The sequence below is a fragment of the Podarcis gaigeae genome (genome assembly GCF_964106915.1).
Source record: "Podarcis gaigeae genome assembly, chromosome: 10".
NCBI lineage: Eukaryota > Metazoa > Chordata > Lepidosauria > Squamata > Lacertidae > Podarcis > Podarcis gaigeae.
The window spans coordinates 32,122,048-32,137,716 of NC_139686.1; the positions used below are offsets into that span (position 1 = coordinate 32,122,048).

Here is a 15,669-nt window from a genome sequence, read left to right on the forward strand (position 1 = left end):
GACTTACAGTTACAAGAATTCAATAATGCACAAAAATCATTGTAATATAAACCCACAAGTATGACCTACAACAAAATGTGACAGTATGGAGCACTTCTATTAAGGATTCCAGCTGGCTAGCCAATCATGCTCTCTTCCAGGACTCTCCATACCCCCTCATACCCTGGTTTTACACACACAGCAACAATAAAATCAGCATTCTGTGGCCAAAGCACATAATCAGTCCTCACTGGGCAGGTTCTGGCATTTTTCTGGTCCCTGCCCCTCTCCCCCACCCAAGATTTAGGAAATAACAACAACAACAACAACAATTTATTATTTGTACCCCGCCCATCTGGCTGGGTTTCCCCAGCCACTCTGGGCGGCTTCCATAGAAACCAAAAATACACTAAAATATCACACATTAAAAACTTCCCTGAACAGGGCTGCCTTAAGATGTCTTTAGCTAAGTTATCTATGAACAAAAATGGGCTGCTGGTCTCTCATTTCTTGAGCCATATAACTTTTAGAAAGATCATTAATGAGATAAAAGGTTTAACTACACTTAAAAAATGAAGAATGGTAGCCCAAAACTTCAGTATGCATTACGTTCACTATAATTTTATTAGTCCATGGTATTTTCCCAGTAAAACAAAACAAAAACCCACTGACGTTTACACAAGTATAAAATGGGGAAGGGCTCGATCTCAATGTTAGAACAACTGCTTTGCATGCAGAAGGTTCAGTCCCCAGCATCTCTAGGTGGAATAGGTGGAATTAGGAGAGAACCTTGTCTGAAACCATGGAGAGCCACTGATAGTGTAAATGATACTTAGCTAGATGGTCCAATGGTCTTTGTCAGCAAGAGACAACTGCCTAAGTTCCTTCCCAATACCAAAAACCACCTAATGTTCCTTCCTTGTACCAGAGTTAGATATATGTAACTCCCTCAATAATTAAGATGACTATGGCATAAAGGTAAAGGTATCCCTGCCCGTACGGGCCAGTCTTGACAGACTCTAGGGTTGTGCGCTCATCTCACTCTATAGGCCGGGAGCCAGCGCTGTCCGCAGACACTTCCGGGTCACGTGGCCAGCGTGACAAACTGCATCTGGTGAGCCAGCACAGCACACGGAATGCCGTTTACCTTCCCGCTGGTAAGCAGTCCCTATTTATCTACTTGCACCCGGGGGTGCTTTCGAACTGCTAGGTTGGCAGGCGCTGGGACCAAATGACAGGAGCGCGCCCCGCCGCGGGGATTCGAACCACTGACCATGCGATCGGCAAGTCCTAGACGCTGAGGTTATACCCACAGCGCCACCCGCGTCCCTGACTATGGCATAGGAGTGGGTCCTCTAAGGCAGATCTTTTTTCAGTTAAGAGAAGAGCCACTGAATTCCTAATTCTTACAAGCAGGAAAAAAGGTTCTCAAAATCTGCTCTTGCATTTTGAGTTCCCTAAACTTTCTTTCAAAACCTATGAATTCATTTCAGTTCAATTCAATTCAAGAAAGCTTGCAATACATAGGAGAAAACATAAAATGCTAAAATCAGGAGAGCCCAGAGAATTGGATCCAACTCAGAGAAGCTTAAACTAAAACCTGTGCTCCATCACAAACTCTCTGCATGGCCCTGTCAACAGCTAAATGGACTTCTAATAACCTCAGAGCGTTGCTAAAATGATTTAAGGAGATCGGTAGGGTGATTACCGTGATTTTTTTGCACATTAAAGAGTTACTGTAGAAATAATGGTTTAACAAATCAAGCCAGAATAATTATGGAGTGAGTGGAAGAGTGGGAGTCTTAAATGCTTACTTTGGCTGCAACTTCAGCACTGATTTCTTCTTGGGTTTCAGCCAGTCTTTTCTTTGCCACTTCAGTTCTTCGATCACAATCAGCAATGAATGACTGTAGATGATCCATTGCCTAATACATTAAAAAAAAAACCAATCTAAGGCATCAATCAAAGGAGTATCACTGCCAGAAATAGGCATTTTTTAAAATATAAGGCTAGCATTGCTACACTGACTGCTGATTCAACCTTAAAATGTGCTTGGGTTTTTACATTTCATTCAAGTTCTAAAGTTTATTATTTGCATAACTCACCCTCTAGACTTTCTGGGAGATTTTAAAGCAAATGCAACTCAGACCACATTTAAATGCATTGCTTTCAATGCAACAAGCAACAAGTACACTAAATCTTTAACACTCTACCATTCCCTTTCAGATCACATAGTGGGCCATTTCAAAAGGTAAAATTAGATGGTACAATCATATTGGATTGAAACACATCTGCAACTGTATGTGAACTGGCAAAGAGAGTTGTTAAACTGAGAAAGTAATATGTATATGGAATTCACATACCAAGGAGTAATACCCTAGCTTCCCACTGCGCAAATGTTACAAGAATAAAGCTTCTTCTTACACACTATTGGTACTGCAGGAAGTGGAACTATTGGTACTGTGGGATGTGGAGCGAAGAAATGACACCTACCATGCCTTCATTTAAAAAAGGGTTGTGTACTCTTAGTGTGTGTCAAAGGTACAAAGGCAAATGCTATTCTGAGAGAGACAGTTTAGAGATGGAGGGTGGGGAACAGCAACGACCTCTCCCACTCTTAATAACTGTCAAAAGTTATGAATTCCGTATTGAGGATATGGAACTATAAACATTTCACAACACTTCATGTACTGGTCAAATAATTCTGCAAAAGCTGCCACTTAGTTACTAGGATTCTTTATAGAATTAAGTGTTTTTAAAAACACAACTGCACTGTGCACTTGCCTCATTCCTTCCCCACTCTCCCTTCTCTGGCTTTTACTAGATAGAATTAGTTTCAAAATAAAACATACATCAAGCTCAAAGAAAAAGTCTTGTTCTTTGGATGCAATTTCATAATCGGCTCTTAATGCCAAGTCGTGCACCTTCAGACATTCTCCAAGGTCCATCCTCTGAAAATAAATGCAAAATTTTACACAGAAACACTGGATACATAGTGGGTTAAAACCATATTCTACTCCAATATTGTGAAGCAAACCGTGTTTGTGCAAGCTTTAAAAACAATACAATATTTGAAATAATTAGCATGCCAGATTTGTTATAAGTGATCGAATCCAGTCCGCACTGAAGCATCAATGAACCTCAGTATAACCATACTCACAAACTAGAGCAAAAGGTATTTGTTTGAACCTCCCCCAAACAGCTCTGCAGTCTTAGCAACATTTCTAATAATATTTTAAAAGTAGAAAATCCTAAGTACATTTCCCCACCTATCCTTGTATATTTTTTCCTGATAAATTAGCAGATGCAAATTAAGAGACAAAAGGTGTGTGTACACCTGGTGTGGAAAACCTCAGGCTGGGTGATGTGTACAAATATGCCCCTCCAGGGCTCTCGCTAGGCTACACCACATATGACCCTGCTGTGCCCCTTTCTCAACTACTTTGCTTTGCTGGAATGTCTCCTTGTGATAATGCCTCTTGCTTAATTTGATGGCAGGAGGTTACAAATTCTAATTAAAACCACAATGCAATTAAAAAATAACAATAAAACAATCCAATTTCAAAAACAAAAGCCAGCAGCAGTTTAAAGCAGGACAGTTTAAAGCAGTTTGTAGCAGGACAACTGTTACATGAGAACGTGGGCCTCTGGGTTTGTATCCCTCCCAAAAACCGCAAGTGGAAGCCAAATTTTTATTTTAATGCTGGCCATGTAAAATGTAAGCCAGGCCAGTATATGTAAGTCAAAGAGATATGTGTGTGTGTGTGTATATATATAGAGAGAGAGAGAGAGAGAGTGAGCGAGCCTCTTTTCTTGCTTATACAAATAGTGGTTGGGCAAACAACATAACCTCCTGACATTAAAAAACAGTAGTGATGGGGAACTTCAAATCTCTCCCTAGGACATGCTTCCTTGCTGGCTCTACTTTGCACCCTCCGTCAGTGTTTTCACATGGCTAGGATGTTTGCTTTTTGCTTGCCTGTAGGATGTATGTAAAAACTAGCCTAATGTACAAAGGTAATTTATACTTGTTGCTTTGTCTACTTTTGCCTCTCACCCCACCCACCACTGCCACACTGCCGCTGGAATGGAAGGCACCCTTTGAGCTAGAAATGGTTCCCCATCCCTGATATGCAGAGAAGAGCACTGCTTTCCCCTCATATTCAAGGAAGCTATGTGATCCTATACATGCCTACTGAGAAGCCCCACTGAATTCATTGAGACTTACTCTTAGAGATGTGTGTATAATCTCATTCAGTGGGTGATATCCAACTAAGTCAGACTCGGAGTAGAGTCAGTAAAATAAATGGAGTCATAGTGCTTTCAGTAGGTGTACTGAATGTGACTTATGTTGACCATCATCCATTATCTTTAGAAACATTCCTATTTTTCCAACAGTGGAAGTTTAGCTACCAGTATAGCCCTTAAAATCTACCTTTCTTTTTCCTATGCAATGACTTATATAGTATTTCAGCTCTGCAGCCATAACTAGACAGTACTAGACATTCAGTTACAGTTACAGTATATTAGTATAAAAACCTTAAAGAGGGGGCTAGGACATATAGGCTGAGTCCACACAGCAAACATTTAGGACTGTTTAATTGTCATGGATTTTCTTTAGGGTTTGGGGAACTGGAGTCAAAACGCTGCACTACGTAGTTTGATTCTGCTCAGCTGCAACATACATTTCAATTTTGTTCAATTCAGACTAATATATATTGCTACCAGTTCTATTGACTTTGTTTGGCTTAAGTTCACTTTTGAAAAGTTAAACACAGTGGTACCTCGGTTTACGAACTTAATCTGTTCCGGAAGTCCGTTCTTAAACCAAAACTGTTCTTAAACCAAGGTGAGCTTTCCCTAATGAGGCCTCCCGCTGCCGGTGACCTTCCACCATTCGGATTCTGTTCTTAGACCGAGGTAAAGTTCTCAAACCAAGACACTATTTCCAGTTTTGCGGAGTTTGTAAACCAAATCATTCTTAAACCAGACTGTTCTTAAACCAAGGTACCATCAGGTTTGGATCCATATAAGCATAAGCATAAGGTACTATGATGTATGCATGGGGGACAGAAAGAAATCAATTTTACCATCTAGCAGCAGCCCCTTGTGTCACATGGGGTGTTTTCCAGGATGCATGGAGACTGTCACTATAAGAAGAAATATTAAAGGTCCTGTATGTGACCAGAACTTTCAGTTCTGTAAATCCAAGGCCAGCATTAGAAGGTCAATTATTGTAGATAAGGTGATTAATATGGGGTGGGAAGGTCTACAAATTATCCTACTGTATGGAGCCCTCTCCTGCAAGTTTGAGAGGAGATTGTCCCTGAAGTCAGACACTGCAAATGCTTCCAAAGCACAGTACAACAGGGATCAGCCCCCACCTGCCTCACTGAAATGTGTGGGTGATGGTGTTTTGTTCCTGCTATCATGCAGTGCTTTTGAGGCACTTTGAGCCTTTAAAAGCCAGCATTATGTTGGAGGTAAGATCTTGCCCTTTCTCCAAGCTGTGGGAGGGACAGTACTGGAGCAACTACAGATTTTCAGCTGTCCTGAAGTCAACTGAAACATTTGTAGTTCTCTGGTTGAAATGACATGCAGTAGAGTACCCTTACTTTAATACCGTTAGACAAAAAAGCCTACAACATAGGTGGGAGGAAATGGGGAAGGACCACAGGAGAAATATATGTTGCTCCTAGATTATCTGATAATGAAGGATATAAAATGATAAAATCTTTGAAATGTAAATAAAAATTCAATGTCACTCTTTTCCTTACTCAAACACCATTTGCTCCTATGCCATCAGATTTGCTTTTCTTGTTTGCCTTGTGGAGTACAGTACTTGCCACAGAACTGGGATGCTGGGAGGTTGTTGGGACTCTGAAGGTGTGCCTATCTAAGGCAACTAATGTTTTAACAAACCATACCTATTTTGGCCTTTAGACAAACATGAGGGGAAAAAGAGCTTTTAACATCAGAGCTTGGCTGACCACTAAAGAGTCTGAGGCAGCATTCAGTAGTTTTTAAATCCTACTCTGGAATTATCTTTAATGAACAGTGGGTTAAAAATCTTCCAAATAAAACAAACAAACAAACAGGAATATTCTCTTTCCCCTTCTCAACTGGGCTACTTACTGTGTGGTGGGAGAAGCAAGTTCCTCTGGTTTTTCTTCATTTTTCTTCCTCTCTTACCCTTTTCTTGTGTCCCCATCCCACTCTGTGGTCCTAACAGTCACCTTATTATATTTTCTCAGATCCACCCTCACAAGGAAAAAATGTCCCCTACATAAAAAGGCAGCAAGTCAGGCTATACTAGAACCTTTCTCCTATACATATAGGTTTTTATGTGCAGTGAATTCTAGGATGAGAGACTCAATTATGCCCCAGATCTGCAGTCTAAAGTATGTTATAAAGTAAAAATGATCCTAAAAGATCACTGGCAACTCAATGTTAAATATCAATTTGTGTGTGATGAGGGGAGTGGGAAAATGTAGCTTAGAAGTGAATATTTCATTATCAAGATAGAAGCACATTCACACTGACAAAGATTCTTGATCTTTTATCTTTTTATCTAATCAGTTATCAAACTGAAATTAAGGTTTAGATCCCGATAAAGCAGCAATGAAGGAACTAGTGCTTAAGAGACACTACCTTAAATTTGCAACTAAGTTTCTAACAGATTTCTAATAGCTTGCATCAAATATCCTATATTGCTGGGGATTGGACTAGATGACCCTTGGGGTCTCTTCCAACTCTCTGATTAGTATTTGTTCTTTCCATCCTCTTAGGAGTTCTATAACATCACTCAGCTATCTTATGAACTTTTCTTTTTTAAAGAAGCTTTATTTGAACCCCTGCTTATCAAAGAGTATTCATTGTGTCCACCTTTCAAGATGAAGAACAGCAGCAAAAAAGAATTTGTACTGCATGTATATTTCCTGTAGCTCAAGGATTCAGACTGAACTGAGAAATTTGGAATTAGGTTTGCATTGGTCTTGATTTAGTTCAGGGATCCCCAAGTGGTAGTCTGCAGACTGGATCTAGTTGCTAAAGTAATTTTATCTGGCCCCAGGTAAATGGAATGGTTTATGTTTCTTACAAGTGATACCACAGGCAAAAAGAGAAACATTTTAAGACAATATACATTTTAATGTGAATGCTCTTGCTATGCCTGACCAATCATGCTTCATAACTGAAATCCTTATTGTTAGATGCTACCAATGTTGTTACAGGACCCAACAATCCGCAAAGCATGTCCCTAGATTGCTGTCTGGAAAACAACGCAGGCTCCGAGAATACAAAGTCAGACACCTCCAATTTAGGCACTCATGCAAAATTCTTTCATTCAGAGTAAGGAAAGATCAAATGAGTATAAGCACCAATGCCTAAGAGGGTTCATAATTAAAAGCTGCTTTGATTCATTCAACATCATGATCCTACTTCCAACTGATAAAATTAGACATAAGCATGATTACAAAGTGCATTCATTTCTTGTTGACAGGGAAAATATATTTGGAAATCTGGACAGAAACTGGAAAGAGATGGTAAAACTCATATTTTACAAATACAGTGGAAAGGTGACAACATGGCAAAGTAGCAACACGAATACTTCAGTACAGCAAGATAAGAAAGCAGAGATTATGTAGGAAAGCAAATAAATTGGGTCTAGCATATCAATTACTATTCCAGAGGAGGCAGCAGATCAAAATATTTTACCATCATGAGAACAGTTCTGCTGGGGTTGGGGTGGGGAGGTGATGTTATTTTGCTCTGCCTCCAGTTTTATAACATATTTTGATTGAAAATTCAACACTGTATTAGTTTCTGCTGCAATCATTTCAAAAGACATAATCATCAATAGGGATTTCATTTCTACAATATCTTAATTAATCATTCTCATAATTTATGTAAATGTGTGTGCAGATCAGTAACAAGAAATGCCATACACTGGTCTGACACCTCTACATATTTTCAGACAAACTGGGACCTGAAATTGCTAAAACCTGTATGGTTAATACTTAATGCTATCTTTGCAGCAAAGGAAAATGTATCTCCAAAGTATAAAATAAAATAAAATACGCACTGTTCCAGAGAGGACATCATGAGGGCAGCAGTTGAGAAGATGACTTTTGCACACTCTGTCATCACTGAATTTGATTCGCTGGCGGGTAGTATCCCCTGTAACACATTAAACAGACATTTCTGATTAGACACATAATGTTCTAAAACCAGTGTAGTTTCACTTTTGTTCTTCATTTCACACACACAAAAAATTAGAATCTGAAGAACTGATACTATTTTAACCTTGGTAATTACATGTGGTAATTATTTTATGTACCACACAATACTCAAATAATGCAAGAAAGCTAAAAACAGGACTATATGGAATGAGAACTGCCTCAAAAATGCAAGTACATAGCAACAGATTTTTATTCCTGCTCATGTGGACAGCACTTGTCATTAGTATGAACAGCCTTACAAGCATTTACAATACATTTATTGAGTGTCTACTGGTTGCCAGCAGCCATTTCTTCAAGACATCATTCACAGCAACCTACTTTGGCAGGTTCAAACATACTGAAGAGTTTTTATAAACCTAGAACACTGGAAAAAATAAAATTCTCCCTAGCAGCATTATTTTAAAACAGCTAAAACCCCATAAGCTGAACACACTGCATCTACATTAATGACAAACAGAGTTCTATAAACACAAACACGTCAGCCTGCTTACCACACACTGAAGTCCAATTGCAACTCTAATCAATCACATCTGTGAACAAGGTTGGAAATATTAGGTCTAAATGGAAAACTCAACACCTGGCTACTGATTTATTTTCCTTCAAGAAAAGGGACAGTGGAATACTTACTATTTCAGATTTGAATACGAGGTCCCCGCAAAAGGTGTTTCCAGTTTAAAGAAGCAGCAGCAGTTATACAACTCAAGTTATTCAAGTGTTTGTTTGTTTTTAGTTTACCCCTTAAATTATAATTATGTATAATGAAAACCTACTGGTGAATTACTGAAGCAGAGGAGAGCTGCTGGGAAAATGGTACGTTTGCAACTTCATCCCAACCTTATTCACCTCAGAGGATAGAGAAGCTTGCTATTATAAATGTAATCACTATCCTATTTCAATCAACTTGAAATAGGCAACTTTAAGTGCATCTATGCAGTGGTTCTACACTCAAAATTCTAGACTTAATAATTCCAGTATGTTTTTCCAGTTTTAGCTATCTGCCCTATGCAGAACTCAAATGCAGCATTTTCATATGGGTTCTATTCCACTTAAACATTTGTTTCAGAAATCAAGAGGATAATTAGATTAGTAATTCACAAACTAGAATGGCTTCAAAGTAGTTCAACAATAGGTTTTCAGAAGCTAAGTCTATAAATTTAACCATTTTATACTAATGAAAATTTAGAGCTGTCTTTAAGTCATGCCTGCTACTGCAGAAGATTTGAGGAACTGATATGTTTTACCCTCTTTCTCTTTTTAAAGACACAAGTCGTTGTTCCACATTAATTAACACATCTGAAAAGTTAGCAATAACTCACGGCTCGGCGAATGCGGGGCCTTTCTGACACTCCCTTGCAGAATGAAGTAGGCAGGCATAGATACATTGAACCTTTATAAATAAAACAAGGGGCCAGATTGTTCAGTTTGTATATAATAAACTCTGCCAGCATTTTATTACAGCATCTAGAAATACATGTTGAATGTAAATAATGGTGGGAAACCTGAATAATTTTGTGCCTGGTAGCAATGTGTCAGCCTGTTATTCAGGGAGTTTAGTGAAAAATAGCCTCCTATAAACTATGAATGGAAAAATATTTTAACTCCTAGGTGTCTATGTTTTGTTTATTCCCTCCTCTTTCCTCCAGACTGCCCAGAAAGCAAATAATATGATGTTGGCTCAAAAACACTGATTCTGATGCCTAGAATTTGAAATATTTTTTTCCAGACTTGCTTGTAAATATAACTACTTCCATAATAAAGTCTAGTTTTTCCCATTACTGCAACTTATATCAAAATGCAAATCATTACATATGAGTAAACTCTTTAATGACAGACTTGCCAAATTTAAACAAACTAATAACAGAATGTTACTCAGCTATTTAAAATACAATTTTAGATGAAATCTGATTGCTGTACTCCAGCACCCCTAGTAATTTTGGAGTGAAAAGGAATAATCTTCTACTAATCTACTGCTATACGTTACAACGTTCTCATGAAGAGGTTTATTCTTGCAATTGTAGCAATGAATATATGTGATCACAAAACCCTGAGTTCATCTTTAGAAACAGCAGCTTCCTTTTTTCCCAAGGTCTCTGGCCCAAACCATATTTCCATATACTACTTGGTAGAGATGGAAGCAATTAATTATATAACATCTCATTTAGGAAAATCCTGTGAGGATAACTGTTACATATACAAATTACACCTTTCGTGGATAGTAAAACTCAGCTCCCTCTAAAAATTAAATTATTCATAATCCACCAGATCTTAACTCAGTGGGGGCCATCATATACCAAAAGCAAAAACCAGATTTCATTTTCACTACAACTCTAAGTATAACCAATGTAAGTATTAAATCAGGTTAGGCCATAGTAAATATATCTAAGTTACACAGTCATTTTAAATATGCCTTGTGTATTTTCTTCTCCAGATTACATTTTAAACTATTCAGTATTATTATGGATATTCAATATCTGAACAAGTATGACCTTAAGAGGATATCCACAATTATTTTTTAATCATCTCAACTTTTTGATAATTACTATTTTCAGACTGACCAATAACATTTCCTCCTCCATTCCTAGAAATACAATACTAATATTAGTGGAATCCCTTCCATTTAAGGGATCCTATATAGTTCAGAGATGCTAATCAGTTACAAGTTGATAAAACAATGCAATAAACAGACAGTTCAGAGTTCACGAACAAGCTTAATCGGTACAGCTGTACCTTGTTTTGCGACCGGAATCCATTCCGGAGCCCCAGCCACTAACAAAAAAGGACGCAGGGCAAAGCGCCGCGTCTGCGCATGGAACGGTTTACGCTTCTGCGCATGCACGAGCGGCAAACCCGGAAGTAACCCATTCCGGTACTTCCGGGTTTGCAATGGACATTCACCGGAATGGACACTAGACAAGGCGGATGTTCTCGGAGGTATTACTGTGCTGCATTGTAACTATTGGGATTCTGTAGATACAGTGTTATAAGCATCTCCATAGAAGGAGACAATTACACAGGTTAACTTTAAAATGTAGCTTAACAAAGCAACTTCAAAATGCTATGCAGCAAATATGCAGAATGGCAATTAAGCAGTTCACCAAGAGTTTTACCCTGATGGCCACCATTCAAAATGTCATTCTGCATTTAATGTGCCAATTTTTCCTTCATGGATGAACCTTCTGAAAATGTACAATGAAGAAAGGGTATACATTAGTAGACAAAATCTGCAGTGAAAAGGTCAGGAGGCCAAAGCTCAGAATGAGCTCAGGCTTGCAAGAAAGGTTAATAATAATAATGATTCTTTGGTTGTGTTTGAAACAAGAGAAAGAATAAGCAAGTAGTAGGTAGGTTCTCTGCATGGAGAAGACAAAGAAAAGGCAGAACTGTTCAACATCTACTTTGCCTGTCTTCACCCAAGAGGAAAGCAGTGCCCAACCTGGTGATACCAGAATTAATGATGTAAGGAGGAAGCTGCTGCCCAAGATAGGAAAAAAGTGGTAAGGGAACACCTAGATACTTTAAAATGAATTCAAATCTCCAGGGCCTGGCAAACTGCACCCAAGGATACTAAAGGAGCTTGTGGGTGTAATCACAGAGCCTCTATCTATAATCTGTGTGAACTTTTTGAAAGAAGGCGAGGTCCCTGAACACTGGAGGCGGGCAAATGTTGTACCCATCTTAAAAAGGAGAAAAAAGACCCAGGTAACTAATGATCAGTGAGTTTGACAACACCAGGAAAGGTTCTGGAACAGACAATTAAACAGTCAGGCTGTGACCACTTAGAAAAGGATGCTATGATTACTGAGGCTCAGCATGGGTTTCTCAAAAATAAGTCATGCCAGAAAAGTCCCATTTTCTTTCTTGATGGCGTTACAAGCTTGGTGGACCAGGAGAACGCTGTGGACATAGTGTTATCTTGATTTCAGTAAGACTTTTTGCCAAAGCACCCCATGATATTCTTGCAGAGAAGCTGGTAAAATGTGGGCTGGATGAAGTTACTGTTAGGTGGATTTGTAATGGGTTGACTGAACCAAAAGAGTGCTCATGAAGAGTACCTCATCATGTTGGGAAAAAGTGGCAAGTGGCATGCTGCAGGGTTCTATCCTGGGCCTGCATCTTTATAAATGACTTGAATTGATTAATTGAGAGGAGGCTCATAAAATTTGCAGATGACATCAAATTGGGAGGGGTAGCTAATGCCGCCTAAGACAGAATCGGGATTCAAAAAGACCCTAACAGGTTGGAGAACTGGGTCAAAACAAACAAAAGAATTTTAATAAGGACAAATGTAAGGTTCTACACCTAGGTAGGAAGAACCAGCAGCACCAATATAATATAATATAGAGGACAACTGGCTTGCCAGTAACACTTGTGCAAAGGATCTAGGGGCTAACTTGAGTCAACCATGTGATGCAATAACAAAAACCTAATGCTATTCTAGGCTGCATCAACAGAAATCTAGTGTCCCAATCAAAGGAAGTCACAGTATCACTCTGTTCTGCCTTAATCAGACCACAACTGGAGTACTGTGTCCAGTTCTGGGCACCACAATTTAAGGACATTGACAAGCTGCAACGTGTGTAGAGGAGGGCGACCAAGATGATAAAGGATCTGGAAACCAAGCATTATGAGGAACTGCTGAAGGAGTTGGGTATGTTTAGCCTGGTAAAGAGTCGACAGAGGAGATTTAATAGTCATCTTCAAATATCTAAAGGGCTGTCACAGGGAAGAGGGAGCAAGCTTGTTTTCTCCTGCCCTGGAGGCTAGGACCCAAGGCAATCGATTCAAGTTAAAAGAAAGAAGATTCTGACTAAGCACTGGGAAGAACTTTTTGATGGTAAGAGCTCTTCAACAGTATCCATTGCCCTTAAAAAGTTTCTGCATAAAAAACACAGCCAGCATGTGTGAAAGTTGACCAAGAACAAATCCCCTGCTCTGAAAGAGACAAAAAGTAAAACACATAGATTTTAAATGAGAAAGTTCTCTCACCTGATCAAGCAACAGTGTAACAACATAATTTATTTTCGTCTAAAAGAAACCACCTCTGAACTTTTGTGTAGAGCATAAATATTCATTTCCACACTTAGCATCCCAACTCCAAGTCCACAGTTTAGTGACATTGTTATTGTCCGTGTACAATGGGATGACCTGCCTTCTGCCATACATGAAGCAACAATCAATTGCTTCAGGCGACTTGTTAAAACATACTGTATGTCATTGCCCAGACATTTCCTGGCCCATGATCTCAGACCCTGTATTTTATTTGTGTGAATTTCCTGAATTCTTGTTTTTATATTTTTAATATTTTGTTAGTACTGTTTTATTGGATTTCTGTTGTATTATCGTTCTTAAGTTGTACAATGCTTACAGCTCAGCTTTCCATTAAACAAACAAAACAAAAAAATTGAAAAAGCATAGGAAAAGCAACCAAGCTATAAAAATATAAATTTGAAAAATTAATAAAGCTCTCAGCCTTGCTTCTTGCCCAAGACTTGCTTGGTGTGCCAACTCTGAAACTGGTAGGGATGCTCTTACAAACTAACTTCTCACAAAAGCCTTCCCACCATGCCCATAGGGGCTCATATGGGCATACACACTTCAAAAGGCTGCCAGGAGAAGCTCATCATCATTTCCCCAAGGACAAAACACATTATAGCTGATTTAGATGAAACGGTATGAAAGGCTCATAGAATCCTAGATTAGGCAAACTGCCTATGCAAGTTGTTGAATCACTTTATTACAGTAGCTTTAAAAGACTGAATATGTATCAATATCTACTTTTAATATAGCAATACATTCACTGCTCAATATTTTTCCTTCCTCAATAACCTATTGTGTGCCTGGAATAATAACTTTTTCAGTAAGGACTGATATTAACTCACTAATGGATGAATGCTTTGAATTCTATTCAAATCTATGAACAGGCCACTAGAATATTTGCTTACTCCTGCTGCTGCTTTTACTATGAGACATGTGGTCACAACAGCCCCTTTTCAAAGAATGTACTTCTAAGGTGTTTTATTTCAGGTACCATTGATTTTTCAAAGTGAAATTAAAAGGAAAAAGCTAGAAACAAACGAACTCCCCAGGAGAGCTAGTGTGGTGTTGTGGAGAGAGTTGGACTAGGACCTGAGAGACCAGGGTTCAAATCCTGACTCAGCCACAATGCTCACTTGGTTACCTTGAGCCAGCCACTGTTTCAAAGACTAACCTACCTCACAGGGCTGTTGTATGAATGGAAAGGGTGGTGGGAACCATGTATGGTACCTTAAGCTCCTTGGAAGGAAAGGTGGGATATAAATACAATATATAATAAAATACATAAATGCATAATTTTTAACAGAGGCAGACAATGCCTAAAATTTCTATTAAAAATGCTTCTCTGCAATGTTAGTTATACAGGATTGACTTGAAATGCTGGTTTGGGTCAGATCTCCAGTAAGCAAAACATATATGACAGTTACAGTGACCGAAATGACCTGATGCTCCCTCTAACCGGGTCAGAGTAAGGTGAACTGCTGTTTCACTGATGAGCCAAAATGAAGAGTGGCACGGGGAATTTAATAATTAACTAGTGCAGCCCATATGCTTTTGAGTAATTCACTGCCAACGTTGCCCCTGCGTGCGTTGCAGACCAAAGAGGCGCCCTTTTTCGCAGTAGGATGCATCCCTCTCCCGCTCCCTGCACATCCGCATCGGCATACACACGTCCCTCTTACAAATCGTAGTGGCGGCTCCCGAGCGGGGGCCTCTCACCCTCCTTTAAGCCCCGCCCATGAAGGGGAGGAGAAAGGATCCGCGGCGCAGGACCTGCCAATCATCGCAGTAGGCCTTTCCTGCTCCTTCTGCTCTCTTTCCCCGCGACCGAGGGGGACGCGCCCCCGCCCTCTCCGAGCCTGACCGGCAGGCAATCATTCTTACCGTCCCGGGAGGTGCCCATAAGCTGGTCCAGCATCGCGCGCATTTGGGCCTGTGCCGACATCCTGAAAGCGCGCGGGACCCGGCAGGGCCGGCCGAGTCCGAATAAGCCCCGCCCACAGCGGCCTAGAAGATGTCGAAGCCGACGCCGCGGTCGCTTCGCCCAGGGGCGAGCTCAAGCGCACCGCTTCTCTCTCGCACGCTCTTCTCCTCCGAGGCCGGCGCAGCCGAAGCGTCGCCTCTTCTTACGGGAAAGGGAAGCGGATAACCGCCTCGTGCTCGTCGGTATCTGAGGGCCGCAAGTCCCCCCCGCGCGCTCACTCCTCTCTCGCCTGCCTCGCTAGGCGCGCGCGCGCAGCCTGGCAGTAACGGACATCCTTGCGCGCGCGCGCGCTCCCGCCTTCCCCGACTATTTGTATCGCTCTGATTGGCTAAACCAGGCGCTCGTCGAGCCTGCGACGTCAGGCGTTCTCGCCTCCTGCCGTCTCGCCTTCGGGTCGCCGCTTGAGCTGATTGGAGGCGACACCCGTAGCCT

At 40.3% G+C, this 15,669-nt stretch overlaps 1 protein-coding gene across 4 annotated transcripts in view; it reads right to left on the reverse strand.

Moving 5' to 3' along the window:
* The window catches only part of LOC310825326 (putative RNA-binding protein Luc7-like 2), a 30,841-nt gene that overhangs the window by 10,279 nt on the left and 4,893 nt on the right, over positions 1-15,669 (reverse strand). Inside the window, exons 1-5 of one of the 4 annotated variants that reach the window (XM_083698727.1) lie at positions 15,138-15,540; positions 9,536-9,606; positions 8,063-8,157; positions 2,832-2,930; positions 1,794-1,904 (exon numbers count right to left, since the gene is read on the reverse strand). In XM_083698727.1, the coding sequence (XP_083554853.1) occupies positions 1,794-1,904; positions 2,832-2,930; positions 8,063-8,157; positions 9,536-9,593 (363 nt within the window). In that variant the 5' untranslated portion in view covers positions 9,594-9,606; positions 15,138-15,540. Of the gene's footprint in view, positions 1-1,793; positions 1,905-2,831; positions 2,931-8,062; positions 8,158-8,710; positions 8,731-9,535; positions 9,607-15,137; positions 15,660-15,669 lie in introns of those variants that run through there. The other 3 variants (XM_083698726.1, XM_083698728.1, XM_083698729.1) reach the window with 3 other exon arrangements.